At 41.0% G+C, this 18,120-nt stretch overlaps 2 protein-coding genes across 2 annotated transcripts; both read left to right on the plus strand.

Annotated features, from left to right (window-relative positions):
* Positions 1-2,843: 2,843 nt before the first annotated feature.
* On the plus strand, positions 2,844-13,925 carry ube2d2 (ubiquitin-conjugating enzyme E2D 2 (UBC4/5 homolog, yeast)). Its single transcript, XM_070836525.1, has 7 exons — positions 2,844-3,098; positions 4,874-4,937; positions 10,141-10,172; positions 10,370-10,447; positions 10,650-10,755; positions 11,224-11,317; positions 12,579-13,925. Exons 1-7 carry the CDS (start codon positions 3,075-3,077, stop codon positions 12,622-12,624), a joined length of 444 nt encoding a protein of 147 aa, XP_070692626.1. The 5' UTR covers positions 2,844-3,074; the 3' UTR covers positions 12,625-13,925.
* Positions 13,926-15,166: 1,241 nt separating this feature from the next.
* On the plus strand, positions 15,167-17,857 carry LOC139207150 (CDGSH iron-sulfur domain-containing protein 1). The gene is made up of 3 exons (XM_070836791.1): positions 15,167-15,340; positions 16,206-16,408; positions 16,907-17,857. The coding sequence occupies exons 1-3, from the start codon at positions 15,262-15,264 to the stop codon at positions 16,994-16,996; spliced, it is 372 nt and encodes a 123-aa protein (XP_070692892.1). The 5' UTR covers positions 15,167-15,261; the 3' UTR covers positions 16,997-17,857.
* Positions 17,858-18,120: the final 263 nt, after the last annotated feature.

The raw sequence follows: 18,120 nt of genomic DNA on the forward strand, positions 1-18,120 counted from the left end.
ATAAAGGGGACAAAGGGTGAACGATGTGCGTTTCCTTCATCTCTTAGTTCCCATCTCTCCCTATCAAAACTGATGTCTTTGCATTACTGTTATTTGTCATGCAGTTGTACTTTTTACCCAACACAGAACCAAACACAGTTCTTCTTTCGGTGCATTTTTAGTTTCTCATTGTTAAAATCAAACAGTGCCACAAACCACCGTCACTATCGGCCTGTCAGCACATATTTTGGCACATAGCAGCAGGAAAAGCTCAGGGGTAACTAATAACATTAATTAAGGCTACATTCCATATATGTGTGTCTGTTGCAGGGGCCGTGTATGGTGCATCTTGGCTGACTGCAGGGAACAAAGCCGTGCTTAGTGACATTACACCTGTGCATTTCCTGTTATGACGTCTGATTATGAGGAAGAAAAAGTTTATGTTACTTAAGATTAGGTTGTTACAGTTTAAAAACATGTGTTGACTTTCTAAAAAATCTAATGAGGGACAGCGAGGGTGTATGGCAGCTGCAGTGTCTCGCTGTAATGTGTCTTCTTTGTTGTATAAACTGTATTTTGAATATTTCATATTGTTGTATGTATCTATTCGTCTGTATGTTTTATATTTTAGAACGACGAGCACAGCACCGATGGGACAACTTAGCATTTCACTGCACAATGTAAAGATATGTTGAGTATGTGATAATTAATACTTGATATTTTATTTGAAACCACAGATTTTTTTGTTTGGGCTATATTTGTTTTTATTATTCTACTTTTATTTTTTATATTTGTTAATAATGTTGACAATCTTTTTGAAATAATTAATGCAAGAGACAAAAGTAGGAATCAGCCGATGTGAAGGTTTAAGGACAGGCCCGTTCTTTAAAAATCAGAAAATTTGATATTAGATCTTCATTGAATTGGTAAACAATGCAAGAACTTCTGCCTGAGTGTTCGAACTGATCAAAAATTATAAATGGCAGATGACTACATTAATATTTATATTCTCAGTGGGTAGTTTACGTAGCCTTTTACTATAAGTGGTTCAGTCATCAGCTCAGTTGTTTGTTTTTTTATGTTGTATTATAAATGTAGATGTTTTTTGAAATAAATTTCTGATTAAATTCATGTAGTCCTGCTGTACCCTGGTAAATTTACACTGGACACTGGCTGTGCTGTTAATATAGGTCTAGGTTATACATGAAATCATCATGTGTAAATCATCACAGTCTTTCCATTAGATATTTATCTATTTAATATTTATTCCTTAGCACTATTTGTTTTTATTTGCTACAGGATGACTCGACTCCTACATAGACACTGTATAATGTTCATTGTTGTTATTTATACATTTACATAAACACCTATTTTCCATCTAATTGCATTTGTATGATAGTTGTAGTGTATTGATTTCTTATCCTTGTTTATCTATTTTTACCTACCTCTACATTGTTCTCTGAACTGTGTGTAAGCATACCTACACTGAGAGTAACTTAAAACCGGAGTCAGATTCCTTGCATGTGTACACACACACTTGGCCAATAAAGCTGATTCTGATCGTTTGTACTCATATCACTCCGCGCTGAGCAGACCCCGCATGTAGTTCATCTGAATGACACAACCCCCTACACTTTGAATTATATCGATATATATCACCAGCGCTTTGGAGAATGTATGATCATTTCCATTTCACTGCATGTAAATATGTACGTGACATTGTAACTGTGTTGTAAACCATTTTAGCGCAGGTTTCCAGGAGTTTACCTCATGCAAAATACGTGCTGGGGAGACATTTTGGCTCCGCCCGGTCCTTGTGAACACAGGCCTGTCGCCGCATGCTCTGAGCCACAATGATGCCGGTTGCACTGTTACGTCGGCAGCGTGCACTGCGAGCCCTTTACGTGCGCATGTCGGCGGAAGGCTTCCTAGCGGTAGCGCAGTGAGAGATGCGTTCCAACAATAAGACTTCCGGTTTAGGCGGAAGGCCTTCAGAATAAAATTATGTTTTTTGGATGGTGCTGTTTTTTGTTTGTTTTTTTCAATGTTTTTAATGTGATAAAGTATTTTTTTTTATTTTCACCATACACACTTAATTCAACGGTCCCATGAAAAGGTATAAAAATAAATGATATGTAGAGGTGAAACAATTAGGCAACCATTCAGATAATTAAGTCACTTTTTGAGCAAGTGTGAAACATTCTCCAAACCAACTTCTCCGATGTGAGGATATGCTGTTTACCAGCAATCTTCAAAATTGTGTGATGGGCTTTTTATTCATTATTGACTATTGACTGACATTTCATATACCAAACATTTACTCGAGACATAGAATCAGAATCAGAATCACCTTTATTGGCCAAGTTTGTACAAGCAAACTTCTCTCTCTATGTACAGTACAGTAAAGAAATAAACTAGAACAATAAAAATAAGAACAACATAAATATAAATACTCATAAATAGCAGCATATAACAGTAGGTCGTCAGATCATTACTGAAAAGAATGGTTTCTTGCAGCCCAGTCATGTGTTTTTCTTAGTGGAGGGTGCACGTAAAAGTCAGTAAGAGCAGCCTTTTAAAGTAGTCAATACAGACTGTGCATCCATCACTGGCTGCATGGAGCACAGTGAGCAATTGTACAGTGTGGCTGATTTTGAGGGCCCACACATTTTTAATCTTTCACAGGTACCGTTTGACTTAGAAAGTGAGGGTGAAGTACAGTCAAGCTGGATAGTTCTTACATTAAATGTGTCAGGTTCTGTGCGAGAGGAATATTTTGTCAGTTTCGACTATTATGTATAAGTCTTTTATTGTGAAGAGTCTATATCGGAAGTGTTGTGGTTGTTGCTGCTGGCAGAGCGCAGGCCGCAGTGATTTGGTAGCCGCTGCAGTAGGAGGAAGGACCGCGGTTCTACCCCTTCTATCTTTCAGTTTCGCCTCAAAATTTTATCGGTTGTTCCTTCTGGTAGCGATCAGTAAATTGAGCGTACAGTATCGGTGTTCTATGATAAGTAAGTCGTAGTATTACCAACGGAGAGTGACATCAATCGCCATTTTAATTGCACGTTTTCCCTGACAGAACCGCTAGCACAACAATGGCTCTGAAAAGAATTCACAAGGTAAGGAAGTGAACGACGAGGCCCGGGATTTCGCAGTTTCGCCTGGGGTTTAGTTCCAAGGTTGCCTGCCTGATGTTTGTTGTCGAGTGTATTAGACAGAGATTGATTTAACAAAATTGACTTAAAAACGGAGGCTTGCTTTCAACTGCCAGCTAACGGTCTCTGAATAGCGAGTGACGACAGTGAGAGCAGCAATGCGCCGCCTGTCTGTTCACTGGAGCTGCTACAGATCGGCCAACCGAACCGTTACACTTACAACTGTAGTTAACTGCTAAACTAGCTGCTCTGGGTCATGTCACAAAGGTTCACCATCGATGCCCTTCATGAATTGTTGTTTTAACTTGTAATACTACCCGTATTGGTGTGTTTTAGCCGGCTATGCCGGTTACCCGTTGATGAAATTAGCGGTGTGTTAGCTGTTTCGGGCTAACATTATCTGTCCCGGTGGCTGGCTAACTCGGATAAGCTAAACGGCTCCTCTGGTCAAGCTAGCTTACCACAGTAACGCTTTATCCTTACAGTAAAGAAACAGTAATTTCCAATCCTAAGTGTTTAATGTGATTAGTTATCTCCTTAGTAGTTCCCTTGTGTGGTAGTGAAGATAGCTAACATAATATATTGCAGCTACTAAAGCTTGCTTAACTCGCTTCTTGATTTGACAGATAAGTCACCGAGCTAGCGCTAACGCTAACGTTAGCTTGTGTTAAGAGGACTCTCCCGCTTACTTTATTAGCCAGTTTGCTATGTATGGTTGTTCTTTTTAGTTAACTTTTTGGTTTTCCTAATAGGTATCCAAATAAGAAGAGCCCCGTAGCACCCAATGATAAGGATGGATGTAACCTAAGCTAGCGTGTATCTATTCCCTCTTTTTTCATTATGTTGTATTCATATTACACAACCTGTAGATGTTTTAAGTGTTCATGTTAAAATAGGCGTGTTATTGTTTGTAGTAGACATTGTGAGTGTTTGTATTCGGTTAAGGAGCTATGTAAATACATAGGGAAACGGAAGAGATAATGTTAGCATTTGGTCGCTGTGTTAAAAACAGGCCCCACGCGTTGTTCGCCTTTGGTGCCATGTTGCTGACAGCAGGCGAGCAGCAGATCGTTATTGTACCATTTGTTTGATGAAGTTAGCTGAATGGTGTGTTTGGTTTTGGTGATGGTTACTCCTCCAGTAATGTTTGCCGGTTTTATAACGAAGCTGATCAGCCTGCCTTATGTTGCTGTCGTTTGACATTCTGTGCTGTTGTCACCTAGCATTCATGCTAAGCTATCGTTTGCACTATGCCGATACACTTAGCTACGCACGACTAGCGTACACCCAGTTTACCAGACTGCCTTGGTTATTGTAAAACCTCTGTTGTTGTACGGCCGTGATCTCAGCCTGGCTGTCACATGTGCTACCTGCTGCACCTGGAGAAATGCTTTTACGTAATAGTGGTCACTCCGGTAATCAAAGCTCACGTTGCCCCTGTAGTGTTGTTGTATCGGTAGGAATTTCTCTTTGAATTGTTACTATTGCAGTGAGACTTTGAAGCAATTACTGTGGCACCCGTCATTGGATCTTTTTACCTAGTTATTTAGTCAATATACCGGGTCTGTATAGTGGTACGTGATTAAAATCATGAGATCTTTTCCCAAGAGTTTTGTTTTTGTGTTGCCATTCACAGTTAAGGTATTATTTAGTTTTTCTCCTATCTGTTCACTGGTTTGTGGAAATACTGCACCATGCTGCAGGACCTGACCAACTGACTTGTCATTTATTTGTCTCAGGAGTTGAACGATTTGGCACGGGACCCACCAGCCCAGTGTTCTGCAGGACCAGTAGGAGATGACAGTAAGTTCATCATCTAAACCAACTCTCTCCTGGCAGCTGTGTGTGTGAGTGTGTGTGTGAGTGGGGTTTAGAATTTAACAGTATGCCCAGAACAAATTTCTGGTTTACCATTCCTTTATTTTGGCAAGATCGTTTAATAAACAACTATGCAGCGGAAACAAATATTTATTAGTCAGAATACTCACAAATTACACTAAAAGGAATGTCTTTATAATAATAAATTATTACAGATTATCTGGATTTAGCCTTTCACCTGTAACATAGATTACATTTTATGATTATTGTTGTTAGTTTGGATGTGGAAAATTGTCCAATATTTGTATTACCACAGACTGCAACTCAAATAGGCAAAATGTGTGGAGTCCAGTGCATTTAACTATATTAAGGAAGTGCCTCTGCAAGTAGATCCAGGAAATACCTGGACTGCTGCTTGTGAAAATACTGGCTGATTATAAAAGCGCAGTATTCCTGACTCTATTGCTACGTGCTAATTTCACTTTTGTTTTTGATCCAAACTAAAACTCAAAAGGCATTTGATTTCAGTTTTTATGGTAATTTAAGCACATAAGCGCAAATATTAATGTGTAGCAGAACTCAAAAATCTAATTTGGTAAATTCCTAGATTTTTAAGTCACAGATTAGTATGTTCTCGATACAGTGGTGAAAAAAGAAACAAAATATGAAACTGCATTTTTAATGAAAAATCTATGGCTCTTTCTTTGTCAGTTTACAGCCAGCTGCGACCAACTTGTAGAGAAGGAAATTAAAAGTCAAATAAATATTCTATCAAATAAATAAAAAATATATAGTACATATCCATTGGTGCTACATTTAGAAAACTAACTGTACTTGGACTTCACTGTACTTGAATAAGAGCTTTCAGCTTCATTAGGACTGTGCTTATACTTAGATTCATTGTACTTTCTTCTCTTTTTTTTTTCTCTCAAAAAATTAACATTTTTTAATTTTTTTTGTTTGCAGAAAGGGCAGATATGCTGGCACTAACAATGTAAAGCTGAGTTCACACTCCACTCTGCTTTTTTTTCCTTATAGCAGTGATATTCACATTCAGGTGATGCCATCTTAAATGAGTGAGCAAGTTTGATGGACAGCCAGCCCACACCTGGTCACAGTTTAACAATGCAGGCATATAGTGTTCGCCCCATCCACCTATCTTTGTCTATCGTCATTGTAGTGAACTGAGAAACAGTCATTTTCCTAAACGGGAGACTTTAATGATACTGAAGGATCTTCAAGCTCTGGTTTATCTGCATTTGCAACAACTACGAAAGTGGGCTGTACTAATTACCGGCAATCTCCCTCTGTGGTGTCCACGTATGTGCCCATGTGCATAGTGGCAGAGATTACTTTTGCAGTGTGCTTTGGCTGAACATCTCTATATTGTACTAGTAGGGGGGGGGCTCTGACTCTGTAGTTAAGTTCTCTACCCAGAAAAAAGTTAGTCATGATGTAAAATAAATAAACCCCCCATTCTGTTAACTTCGCCACCATCTTGACTGGAAGTGGGCCGATGTTAACAGCTGCTGTGCCCATCAGATAGTGTTTTCAGTTACAGTGCCCTCCACAGTTGGGCTTAAGTTTAGTTTAGGTTATGGTAAGGCATAGCAGAGATCACCTGGCACTCACCTGCACTCTACTGACTGCACTTTTCTAAACAAGAAAATGATGGAAAGTATGATTTCTTTTTTTACCACTGTTTATTGTCATATAATACAGAAACAAATCCATTTTTAAAATAAAAAAATACATAAATTGTTTAAAAAATAAGTCACATCCATTGCATTTGAACACCATTTTAATACCATCCAATGGGACACACTATAAAGATAATAGCTTAGCTTTTTGTCATTGTACTAACAAATGATCCTCTGAAAGTAATGGTTGCACCATGTAGGTCAGATATAGAAAAAAGTAGAATTGCTGCATGCTTGTTTGTGTACAATCTATTGTATTTTAGCAGCATAATTACTGCATGTGTGCGGACAGTATACAGCCTGTGAAGTCTGTATTCTGTCTTTGAGTGTCTCGTGGTACCAGCAGTTCAAAGCTCTCCCGTTAAGACCCAGCCACCTGTGTTGTGTCTCTGTGCAGATATTCTTCTAGTTCCCTCATTTCTCAGCAGCTTTTAAAGTTCATTGTCTATCTCCACAATGCTGTGAACAGGTTAATTGGACAGTTGCATATATGGAATGCACATCAACCTTCAGTGATGGACATTGTATTTATCAGGTTAACTAGTGTGTTTGCTTACTCGCAGCCAAGATTTCACATGCTTTTGTGTGATGGTGTTTTTGTTTTGTATGAATATGTGTTAGAGTGTTGTGGTTGTCAAGAGTCTCATAAGAGGCTTGTCTCACCGTGAGAAAATCAGTTCTACCTGATGATATTCACTGAGTGATGGACCATAAAGAATCTACTGGTTTACATAAATACACTGGACACTGATAAGTTGATTTATGGATCCAAAATATCTTTGGACAAATATTGCCCCAATAATTAGTTAGGCTAAGAATGATGAGGTGGGCACTGGTCACCCTTTTTTACATGCAGGAAGTCCCCAGTTAACGATGGTATGAGTACCTGAGTGACTGCAGGGTGGAACCTAAATCAGACATGTTTCCTTATTATAAAGACACGGGAGAACCTTGTTCACACGTTTTGTGTCATTTGATAGAGATAATTTACCACTCTTGCACTGTGGAGGGTAAACAAGATCAATATACACATGTACCGTTCGTATTGTCAGTCACGGGAATGTGTGTGTTGTGTAAGTTAGTCGTGTTTCAAAATGATCAAGCAACAATGAGAAGATTGTGTTGTGACATTGTGGTCGACTGCATTATATTCAAAAGTGAATCTATATGTTTAATATCCCCAAGTTCACCAGTCCACCAAGCTCCTTTACTGTATATTGGGAAGGAAAATGTCATGTTACAGGTATTGTTTCACTGTACATGCCAGCTTAATTATCTGTAACAAGCTGCTGTTTCCATTTGAGGATATTTATACAACTGTTGTTCTGCTCTGTTGATGCATAACAAACGACCACCAGTGAGCTGATGTTTATGCTGACAGGTGCATCTTTAAGTAACCCATTCGTGAACCTTTACAATGACTCTGTCACTGTCGCTCTGATTGCCAGATCTTTTCTGTCTGTAGAAAGGCAGCTTGTTGTTATTAACATAATGGCAGTGAGAGTAACACAGGGTTACCACTGTCCTAATGAAGGTACAATGATTACATATTTGAACTATGCACTCATCACAGTCTAATTCCGCTCAATATTGGCGCGATCAGTTTTTCTTGAGTATTTAATATTCAATTCTTTACTTTTCAAAAGCAACATAGCATGAAACTTTTATTTTGATCACAAGGTTTTTGTATTGTTAGATATGAAATGATCACTTCTATTTTGTGGTGACACAGCTGGAACTGATTCATTTTGGAGATTTTGAAACTTAGCTTATATACTGAGAACAGTTTTGCTAGATGAAACGTTGTTGTAGCTGTTTTACCATATACTGAGATATTTAACACTATTTCAACCCATTTAAGGGTTCATCTTGTCCTGTGGTGCTAACACAATGACGAGAGTTCTTTCCCTTCACATGAAAGGCTCTACCATTACAGACCAGTGATAACTGTGCACTTATCTGTCAAGACTTTTCCAATTATCAGTAGAATTCATATAAAAACTATCTTTGTATTTGATCATTGATTGATAGGTTGACAAGCATATTGTGGAACTGTAACGGGGTGAGCTGATGTTAATCACTAGTGAAACACCTGAGTTCCATGAGGGACCAGTACCCTCACCATTGTCTCGTGTTTGAGGTTTCTGACCTAAGCAGGTCAGAGCACATTTTCTTGGATCATCAGAGAATCTCAAGTTGAACTGGTTACAAACGGTTCACTGGGTATTTGATCGTTTTGCAATTTGAGTGAAAATATTTGCAAAACAATTAAAATATTCACAAAGCTTTCTGCATTTAATTTAGCATGTTTTTGATAAATTCCTGTGTACGTACAGATCGATTTAATGGCATTAACTACATTCTAAACCATCTCTAACAGGAACATGTTTTGTCATATACAAAAATCAAATTTGACAGTAAATCAGCAGTGCTTAATCACTACTTTTTGTAAGCTGAGTCGAGCATGTTCTGTATTGATGAAACATGAATATTTCTGGTTGAGAAACTTTTTTTTTTTCATTTGTATCCTGGGAAATACTGACACTTGTTTTCACATTTGAACACTAGATTTTACCGGGGGGCAACAAATGTGCTTGCGTTAGCTCGAGGGGATGTAGCACTTGTTTGTGAGTTGTCTGAAACACTGCTTTTCTGTTTCAGTAGCATCACCAACAAAATGTGTAACCACATGAGCACTATTGCAATATTCAAACAGCTTTTTCTTTATTTCAACAAATTCGTTAATTCATGAAAACATCCAAAGTGAGCGTGCATTCTGTAGAGCGTGGGTCCAGGGATTCGGTCATTCCAGCGTACAGGCTTTCATAAGTGGAAGTCGTGCTGAACAAAATCTGACTATTTAGAGGTCCTACAAATGACCATCTTTATCCTGGATTTTTTTGGGGTGGTTTTCAGTGGCGTTACACTCAACATATTTGTGCATCTTCAGCCTGTTTGCATGTTTTGACACTAAAACAACACCGTGGGGAGAAATCACTAGCAGCGACATTGCTCTGTACATGACGTTTCCGGCCATCCAACATCAAAGAAGCCACTCTGCACCACAAGTGCTTATCATGACACATAATTGGTGTTTCACTTTTGTTTTTTCCATGTGACATTTATCCTCTGACCTCGACAGGAAGGTTGAATCAAACGCTGCCAAATCAAATTCTGATGGTTCCAATTTGTGTTGTCCAAGTGTCTTTATAATTACACTTGATGCCAGGGTGGCAATTTCCTCTGATACAGACAGTATTCATGTAAGGGGCATTTTTGATTGTAAATGTGAGTCTTCTTTACCATTTACAAAGTCAAAAAAAAAAGAGTAGTTCCATTTGTCTTGAGTTGCACTTTATGTAAGAGGTCGTTACTCAACTGTACAAATAAACATGCACACTCCATGTGGCATTATTTATTCTAACACTCCTCAGCCACACATTGTGTTCTTAGTGTTTCATAACCAGATCTTCTGTTTTTTGTTTCAGTGTTTCACTGGCAAGCCACAATAATGGGACCTGTAAGTATTCACTTGGTCACAGTCTTAATCATGCTGCTTTAGATTTAGTGGGAATCCACATTCACATACATAACATATAGTAGTAACTCAGGTTGATCGGTCGACCGCAGCCCTTGTAATTTGATATTCTGTTTTATGTATTTATTTGTCATCCTTGTCACAAATGACACTGATGGGTTTCTCTCCTCTTACCTTAGAATGACAGTCCTTACCAGAGCGGGGTTTTCTTCTTGACCATACACTTCCCCACAGACTACCCCTTCAAACCGCCAAAGGTAAGCGAAACGCTGACACACACAACATGTACAAAGACGCAGCGTACACAAACAAGGTAACAGTGAGGCATACAGAATGCCTCCTGCCTGCTAAAACATGCCACGGCTTTACATCATTCAGTTTCCTGTTGCTCCTCTCATCTGCCCCTCTTTCCCACCCCACCCCCCACCCCACATTTATTTTCTCTCTGCGTGTTTTCAGGTTGCATTTACCACAAGAATCTACCACCCAAATATCAACAGCAACGGCAGCATTTGTCTTGACATTCTGCGATCACAGTGGTCTCCAGCTCTCACCATCTCCAAAGGTAGGCCGTCTCTCGCTGGCCTTGAGGCTTTTAACTGCACATATGTTTGCAGATAAATGGCAGATGCTACTGCCTTTCATAAACAGGATGTTAAGAATGAAGGAACAGGGGAAACATGTTGGCTTCCTTTTTAAATGAAAATGCTTCCCACCAATAATGTATTACAGCATTTGTCATGCAGACGTCCGTCCTTGTGTTTTACTGAAGTGTCTTCTCTGTAAATGTCACTTTAGTTAGTGTCATCCAGTGCTGGGTTATTACCAAACATGCTTACAACTGCTGTCCCTCATTCACTGTTTCAAAATCCCAATTGCATGTATCATCACCAGTTCTATAGTCGTGACAGATACCCTGCCTGACTTCCATCCGAGGGTCATCCAAAGGGAAACGACAGAAATTCTGAAACTGTCTGTTTTTATATGTGAATGCTGATTGGTTAACCCTTAACCTTGGCCTGCTCCGTTCTAGTCCTCCTGTCCATCTGCTCTCTGCTGTGTGACCCAAACCCGGATGACCCCTTAGTACCCGAGATCGCCCGCATCTACAAGACGGACAGGGAAAAGTAAGTTATTTGCTTTATGTTGATCGGAACATCGTTTTTGGTGATTTTGGTCAAAAGTTTGTTACTGGTATAGAGTGTGCAGCAATCACAAGGGATGTGACTAAAAGCATCGGCTTCATTAAGTTCACAATGCCCGATTATTTTCCTGAACAATCGATCGGCCTTGTGTTGATTAAAACATGTAGTTTGAGTTAGTATACATACGGGATTAATAAAAACGCACCGTGTCTGCTGAGCAGTTTCTGGACATTTTGTTATATCCACCCTCCAAAATGGGTAGTTCTTCTAAAGTTCATAGTTTTACCTGCAGACAGCCAGCAGCTGCAGCTAACGTACGAGGTATTTTCAGCCTAAAGCCTGAGTTTTCAGTGTCACAAAGTGGCCCTCTTTTAGATTGCCGTGGTAACTTGTGCTGCACACCCAGTTTCAGAGTTTTTGATTTAGACAGACTGTGAAAAACGCCGTCCTCTTTTCCTGATATTCTCGATTAGAGAATATCCGATCAGATAATAGACCTGTGGGGAATATAGCAAGCTTGTTTAGCCATAATGGCACCAAACGAAGCGGTGGAGTTAACAGTAGCGCAAACTGTACACATTGCGTTGCCACGGGAACCTACATGTATACGGTTGGTGATGCAGAAGTCCCCTTTGGATTATGTTTTTGTGTTTGGCACTGATTTGACCTTTCTACACTGCTGGTTTCGTGGCTAATAGAACAGATTACGAAATTGATTGGTCAGTAAAATTAATTTCACTTTGATTTGGCTAAAAACTACATTGATTTCCACATCTTGGTCACCAGTGGACAGTATCAGACTGAAATACAGTGTATCAAATTGAATGGGCTCTACAATGTGCAGCCGCCTTATTAGAAATAAACAGGAGGTACTGAGTGGTAAAATACAAAAATTAACATGTGATTTTACACAAATACCAATTTTCTGCCAGCATTCCTCTCTTCCTCTATTCACAAGAACAGTGTTGCTGTAATGTTTTTAATATCCTTCATCCATTGTAACGACCTGCTCCCCTGGTATTACATAAGCTACATGCAGTTGGTCCATTTTGTGCTGAAGTTGGCGACGCAGCAAACGCCCCTCTTACTCGTACTGAACCTGGAGAAGAAAACCTGGGTCAACAAAGACGTTTTATAACCACCATGACTCACATTGTCTTCTGATTGGGGTTTTAGGTTTTTTTTTTTAAGTAACTAACAACTCCCTTTCTCTGTCCCCCTCTCTCTGTGTGCTTGTTCACAGGTACAACAAAATAGCTCGGGAATGGACACAAAAGTATGCAATGTAGTGTTGGGGTAGAATCATGGCCAACCACCTCTACGACATAAGGTTAGGGGAGCTTCAGACGTAAAGAGAAAACAAACAAAAAACCATTCAAACAAATGAAAAGTTTAAAAGATCTTGTTGGTTTCCATTGGAGTGCTTTCTTTGAGCCACGCCTCCCCTTCACCAGAGTACCTGTAAAAACTCCCTCTGCCCCACCTCCCACCTCTCTCTCTGTCTCTGTCCTCTCCCCCTCTCTCTCTGTTTGACTCTGCCCCCCTCCCTCCCTTCCTCCTTCCACCCACCTCCCCTCCCGCCTCTCAGCTCACCTGCCCACCCTCCAGTGTACATATTGTCTCAACTTGCAACGGTAACACCCATCCCTCCCTACTCCTTTTTCGCTTCCTCCCTCCCATGTGACCTCCGACCCCATCTCCTGACTACCGTATTCCGTTACATTTTGTCACCATACAGGGTCTGCTGTCGCCCCCCCCCCTTTTTTTTTTCCTAAATGGCCTGCATCCTCACCCGCCCTCCCCAGACGTTAATCACTAAAAGCATTCCTTTGAGCATCTGTAAAATGTTGAGGGGACCCTTTTTTTCCTTTATTTCCCTGATTATTTTTTTAGGAGGGTGGGGGACAATAAAATCGAGGGATTTTTACACTCTGCTCCCTTTTCTTGTTTTGTTGTCCTTGTAATTCCCATCTGTAGAGGTGACAATTCAAGAAAGCAGTTTCCGCACGTGTGAGTCGAAGGGCACTCTGTATTTTATACAATAAATCTGTAAAAGAAATCATAGCAGGCTGTGGAAAATGGAAAAAAAAATGCACATGGCCTATTTTGGTCTTCTGTTGGATTCTATGAAAGGACTTGAATTCATCCCCACACCTCCTGATCCTTACTCCCCCCTCCCTCACACCCCACCCTTACCCAAGTTGACCCCTTTGTACACACACACACATAGACACACATGCACGCACAAATGTAACCCCATGTCACCCCCACCACTACCACCAACATTTCTTTATTCACAAAGTGAAGGTTCTGGACCAGGTATTTAAGCAATTTATTTTTTCTTAGTTTAACCTGTGTTTTTATCCCCCTCCCCACCTCCCCATAACTCTTTAGGTTGCTTTTTTTTCTTTTCTTTTCTTTTTTGTTTTTTGCTATTGTTAAATTAGAGGCTAACATCTTAAATGGCTATGGGACTGGCTTGGGCTCTGGGTGCGAGGAGAACCCACTCTTCTTGCACAAAACCTCTGTATATTGAATTACCTGAGAGGCTCGTTGAGCTTTGTGTGTTGATTAAACTGTGTAATAAAAACCCTTGACTCCTGTGTTGACTCATTCCCAGGCCCTCCTGGAGGACATACTGAGGTAGGAAAGGGACGGGCTGCATTCATAACCTGCTTTAACAGGAATTTGACAGGATGTATAATACCTGCCAATTACTGCCATGGTATCACTGTTATTTGATAGTTAAATAGCTACTAGTTATTTATTTGTGGATACTGGGGAACCTCTGATTAACAAAACTTTTGAAGTTCAGAACAACTGTATTCTGTATGTTTGTATTTGAACTAAACTTCAGATATATGGGTTTTTTTTAAAAAAAAGTAATGCAATTTCACTGGATTAATCTGTTATTCATAGAAGCCTTACCTTCATTAATTGCACTTAGAATTACAAAGTAATAATTCTATATTTTTAATGATGCTAGGTCACTTTGCCCTCTGGTGGTGCATTTATGTAAAGCAAATGAGTGCAGTACATTTCAACATGGGATGTTTCTGTGTACATACATAAACAATTGGTTGCTGAAGAGGGACACTGCTGCCTGTCAAAATAACTTAATCAGAATTAATCCAGGACATGTTTGTAAGATGTTTACTTGGTTCAGCAGAAGTAACTTTTCGAAGGGGAAATGGGACTCACCAAAGATCGCAGTCATCAAGATGATTCTCCCGCAGTGGAAATCTTTGGTATCAACTGTCGTGAGCCATATTACATTATGTAATTTAGCTAGTCCATTAATAAATATCAGGCAAGATAGCTGTTGATGCCGATGATAGCTGTTACATGCAGAAGTTAGAGCATCACTTATTCGTTTCGTTATTTTTAAATGTGACATAAAGGAGCATGCAACGTTTTAGATGCCTCCCTTTTTAATTATCGCTCAGGGTTTGCTCGTTTGATATGCACTACCATACGCGCAGTACTATTCGCTGATGGAGAGTGAAATATGGTTGAAAGCCCCAAAACAAGCCAATAGGTGGATCATGGAACACGTTTACCTTGAGAAACTACTGGTCCGGGGATCAAGAACTCAATTGTACAATCTAAAAGACCGTATAATCGATTTCCCGACACGACATCTTCGTGAAGGCTGAACTGAAACCCTTTGAACCTGAGGTTATCGTTGGAGTTCCGCCTTCATACTGCACCAAAGCGAACCCGGAAGTGTTCTGGCAGTTCGTGGTTTGTTCTCTTGCTCTGGCAGAACGTCACTCTCCCTCCTCAGAGCTAATTGGCTGCTGCACAGTGACGTCGCCGGCCGATCACGGCCCTCCTGGAGCAGACAGACAGTGTTCAGATAAGACTCCCTGGTTGACCTTGCTGTTGTTCGCCGGACCGCAAACAACACACCGTCCAGGGAAAACATGACAACCCCGAGTTTACCCGCTATGCCAATGCCTCCGATGCCCGCGTTACCCAGCTCGGGGTTCAAGCTTTCAAAAGGTAAAGTGTTACAGCTAGCTGATGTTGTGCTAGCATTACACGAGTGTTTTCGTTTGCCGCTCAACGTAAACTGACCATGTCTGTGACCCCACATCACCCAGGCCAAGTAACAGCTATCGTTGTATCTGTGAAGTTGCTTGTAGGAGAGCAATTCTAGGAGATTCTAACGCACAGACCTTTAAATGATAAAATAATTTCAGTTCTACAGCTACTTAACTTATTCACTGCAATGTCAAGTTTGCTGGCTAACAGCCATGTTGCTAGCTAAGCTGCCAGTCTGCAGTGCTGGACACACAAACACTTCCAACTTGAAGCAGTCACTCAGAGAAGGTTTGTTTGGAGCACATTGATGCATCATGGCCTCTCTAGCCAAGCAGCTAATCAGTGAAGCTGCTGATGCAGACTGACAGCCTCTGTTCCTCTTGTCTTAAACTCCACATCATGTGATGCTCAGTGGACCTGGATAATCCTCACCGGTGCCTTGTAAAAACGGGCAGTTTCACAAATCCCACGCACATACCTCAGATTTTCAAAGGTTTCCTGTGTCCTGCAGCCAGGCCCTGTTCATTAGACACCCTGCCTCTGGCGATGCAGCATTGCAAAGCTGTTTTACATTGGCTTAGTGATTAAAACCTTCCATTCAAGCGGTGCTGCCTTTCAAAGCCATGCAAGTCACTCAGTGGCCAGTTTATTATGCACACCTGCACCGTGTAATGCTGCTGTTGAGGGGAGTTTGGCAGCGAGAATGAAGTGAAATGCTTTTAATTGGGCCGTGAGAGACAAAGAGACAGATGTATGGTTTTAGCAAAATGACTTTTCTGTGTCTGTATGGCCACCGTGACTGTGACTCTCTCTCTCTCTCCAGAGCATCTGGTGGTCGCGGTGCCGGTCGCAGTGGTTGCAGCCGTTGGAGGTTTCCTAGTCAGCCATTACCTGAGCGGGCGAAGCTGTAAAAAGGGCCAGGTGAACACATCAGTCAGTAAAGATAGTCCCAAAGTGGTCCACAGCTTCGACATGGAGGACATCGGCACCAAGGCTGTGTACTGTCGCTGCTGGAAGTCAAAGAAGGTCAGACCTGCTTCACAGGCATTCATAGTTCCACTTCAGTTTTGTGTTTGAGTGAAAGCAAGTCTAAGCCAGTAATGCCTGGTGATGCTGACTTGTAGTTGGTGTAACCAAGTGTGCAGCTGTCATCTTGTGTAGACGTTACATTTTAAAATGATAGACCTCTTGCTGAACTTGAACTTAAAGCTTCAAGCTGTACTTGAAGTCCTCCACGAGGGAGAGAACTCCTTTGCATAAACAAGATCCACAATTTCCCTCATGGACATCGAATAAAGCACATAAAAATCTAAGTTTTAACACGTTTAGTCTGCATAGTTGATATAGCTAACTCAAAGGCCGATCAAATGTGTATGTACTGCTGTTTCAGTGTCGTAGCTTTCTGTTGACTGCAGGGAGAATGAGTCATGATTGGCTAACTGTTGACTGGAATCAGGTACAAAGGGCTGAAAGCTGATAAGAGCGATTTTTGTTTTTCTCTACCACTGTGCGTTCGCCCTGCAGTTCCCTTACTGCGACGGAGCCCACGCCAAACACAACGATGAAACCGGGGACAACGTTGGACCGCTCATCATCAAAAAGAAGGATGCTTAAGCCAGCCAATCAGAGAGCGCCGCCCTTCCATGTCTTCTACGCACCCGGCCCCCCCAGTCTGTCCAATCATTTGTCACCATCCCTGCGGCGACACGCAGATGGTTACAGTCACTGTTAAAACCAAACAGTGGATATTCTTCGTAGCTCAGAACAGAAAATCTCGATGAATTTTGATGTCCTGCATTCCACAGTGCTCCTCCATTAACTGACAGCACTTTGAAATCAGAGGGCATCCGAGGAGCGATAAGGAAGGGACTTTGACAATCAGCACAATCAGACATGGAGGTACCGTGACTGCACAGCCACATTCGGAGCTGCTTGGTGAAGTGAAACATGTCACCGTGCGGGCGTCGTACCTTCACGTCTGGTGTCACCTTTGTCCCCTTCCTTCCCGACTCCTCCAGTCGTGGAGCAGGTGAATGAAACGTGATGAACTGGCAGCTCTTTGCCTCGGCCAGTCCGGTATTTCATTAGATTTCAGCAAAGGCCTTATATGTAGATCTACGACCCAGAGTCTGAACACACACAAACCATATGAATGTTTCATGGTTTATGTTTTCGCACAAAGAGCTGCTTAATCTAAGGAAATAAAAGTTTACCGTCAGTAATGAATAATCTCCAATCCTTTGAAGTTCTAAAACGCTATCTGCTGTTTTAAACCAGTTATTGTCTGCTGTGAGGAAACTTGTCTTAAATCTGTAAAGTGTTCAACGGTAAAAACTACTCATACAGGAAATATTTTGCTTTTTCATTAGATTTATTTTCTACTGGCTGCTGTGTGTGTGTATGTGTGTCTGTATGTGTGTGAGACTTGATTCATTGCTCTGTATATTGTGAATAAAACTTTGTTGAGTGATCTGATCTGTAGCCCTCACCTATTTATTTTCAAGAGGCGTTTCTCGCTGCAGGGCCAGAGGCCAAACTCTGCGTCTGTTTGTGTTCTTAGCCACAGGATCAAATGCACTTCACCTCTGTTAGCAGCCGAGCAGAGCAGTGTGTTTATGGATTAACAGTGGACAGGGATAATGAGTAAACAGCCCTGTGTGGTGACTGCAGTGGGACCTGTGTGTGTGTGTGTGTGTGTGAGGCCTTGGCTGGAGGTGAAGAGGGGGGGTGGTGGTGGT

Source organism: Pempheris klunzingeri, chromosome 9 (genome assembly GCF_042242105.1).
Source record: "Pempheris klunzingeri isolate RE-2024b chromosome 9, fPemKlu1.hap1, whole genome shotgun sequence".
Lineage (NCBI taxonomy): Eukaryota > Metazoa > Chordata > Actinopteri > Acropomatiformes > Pempheridae > Pempheris > Pempheris klunzingeri.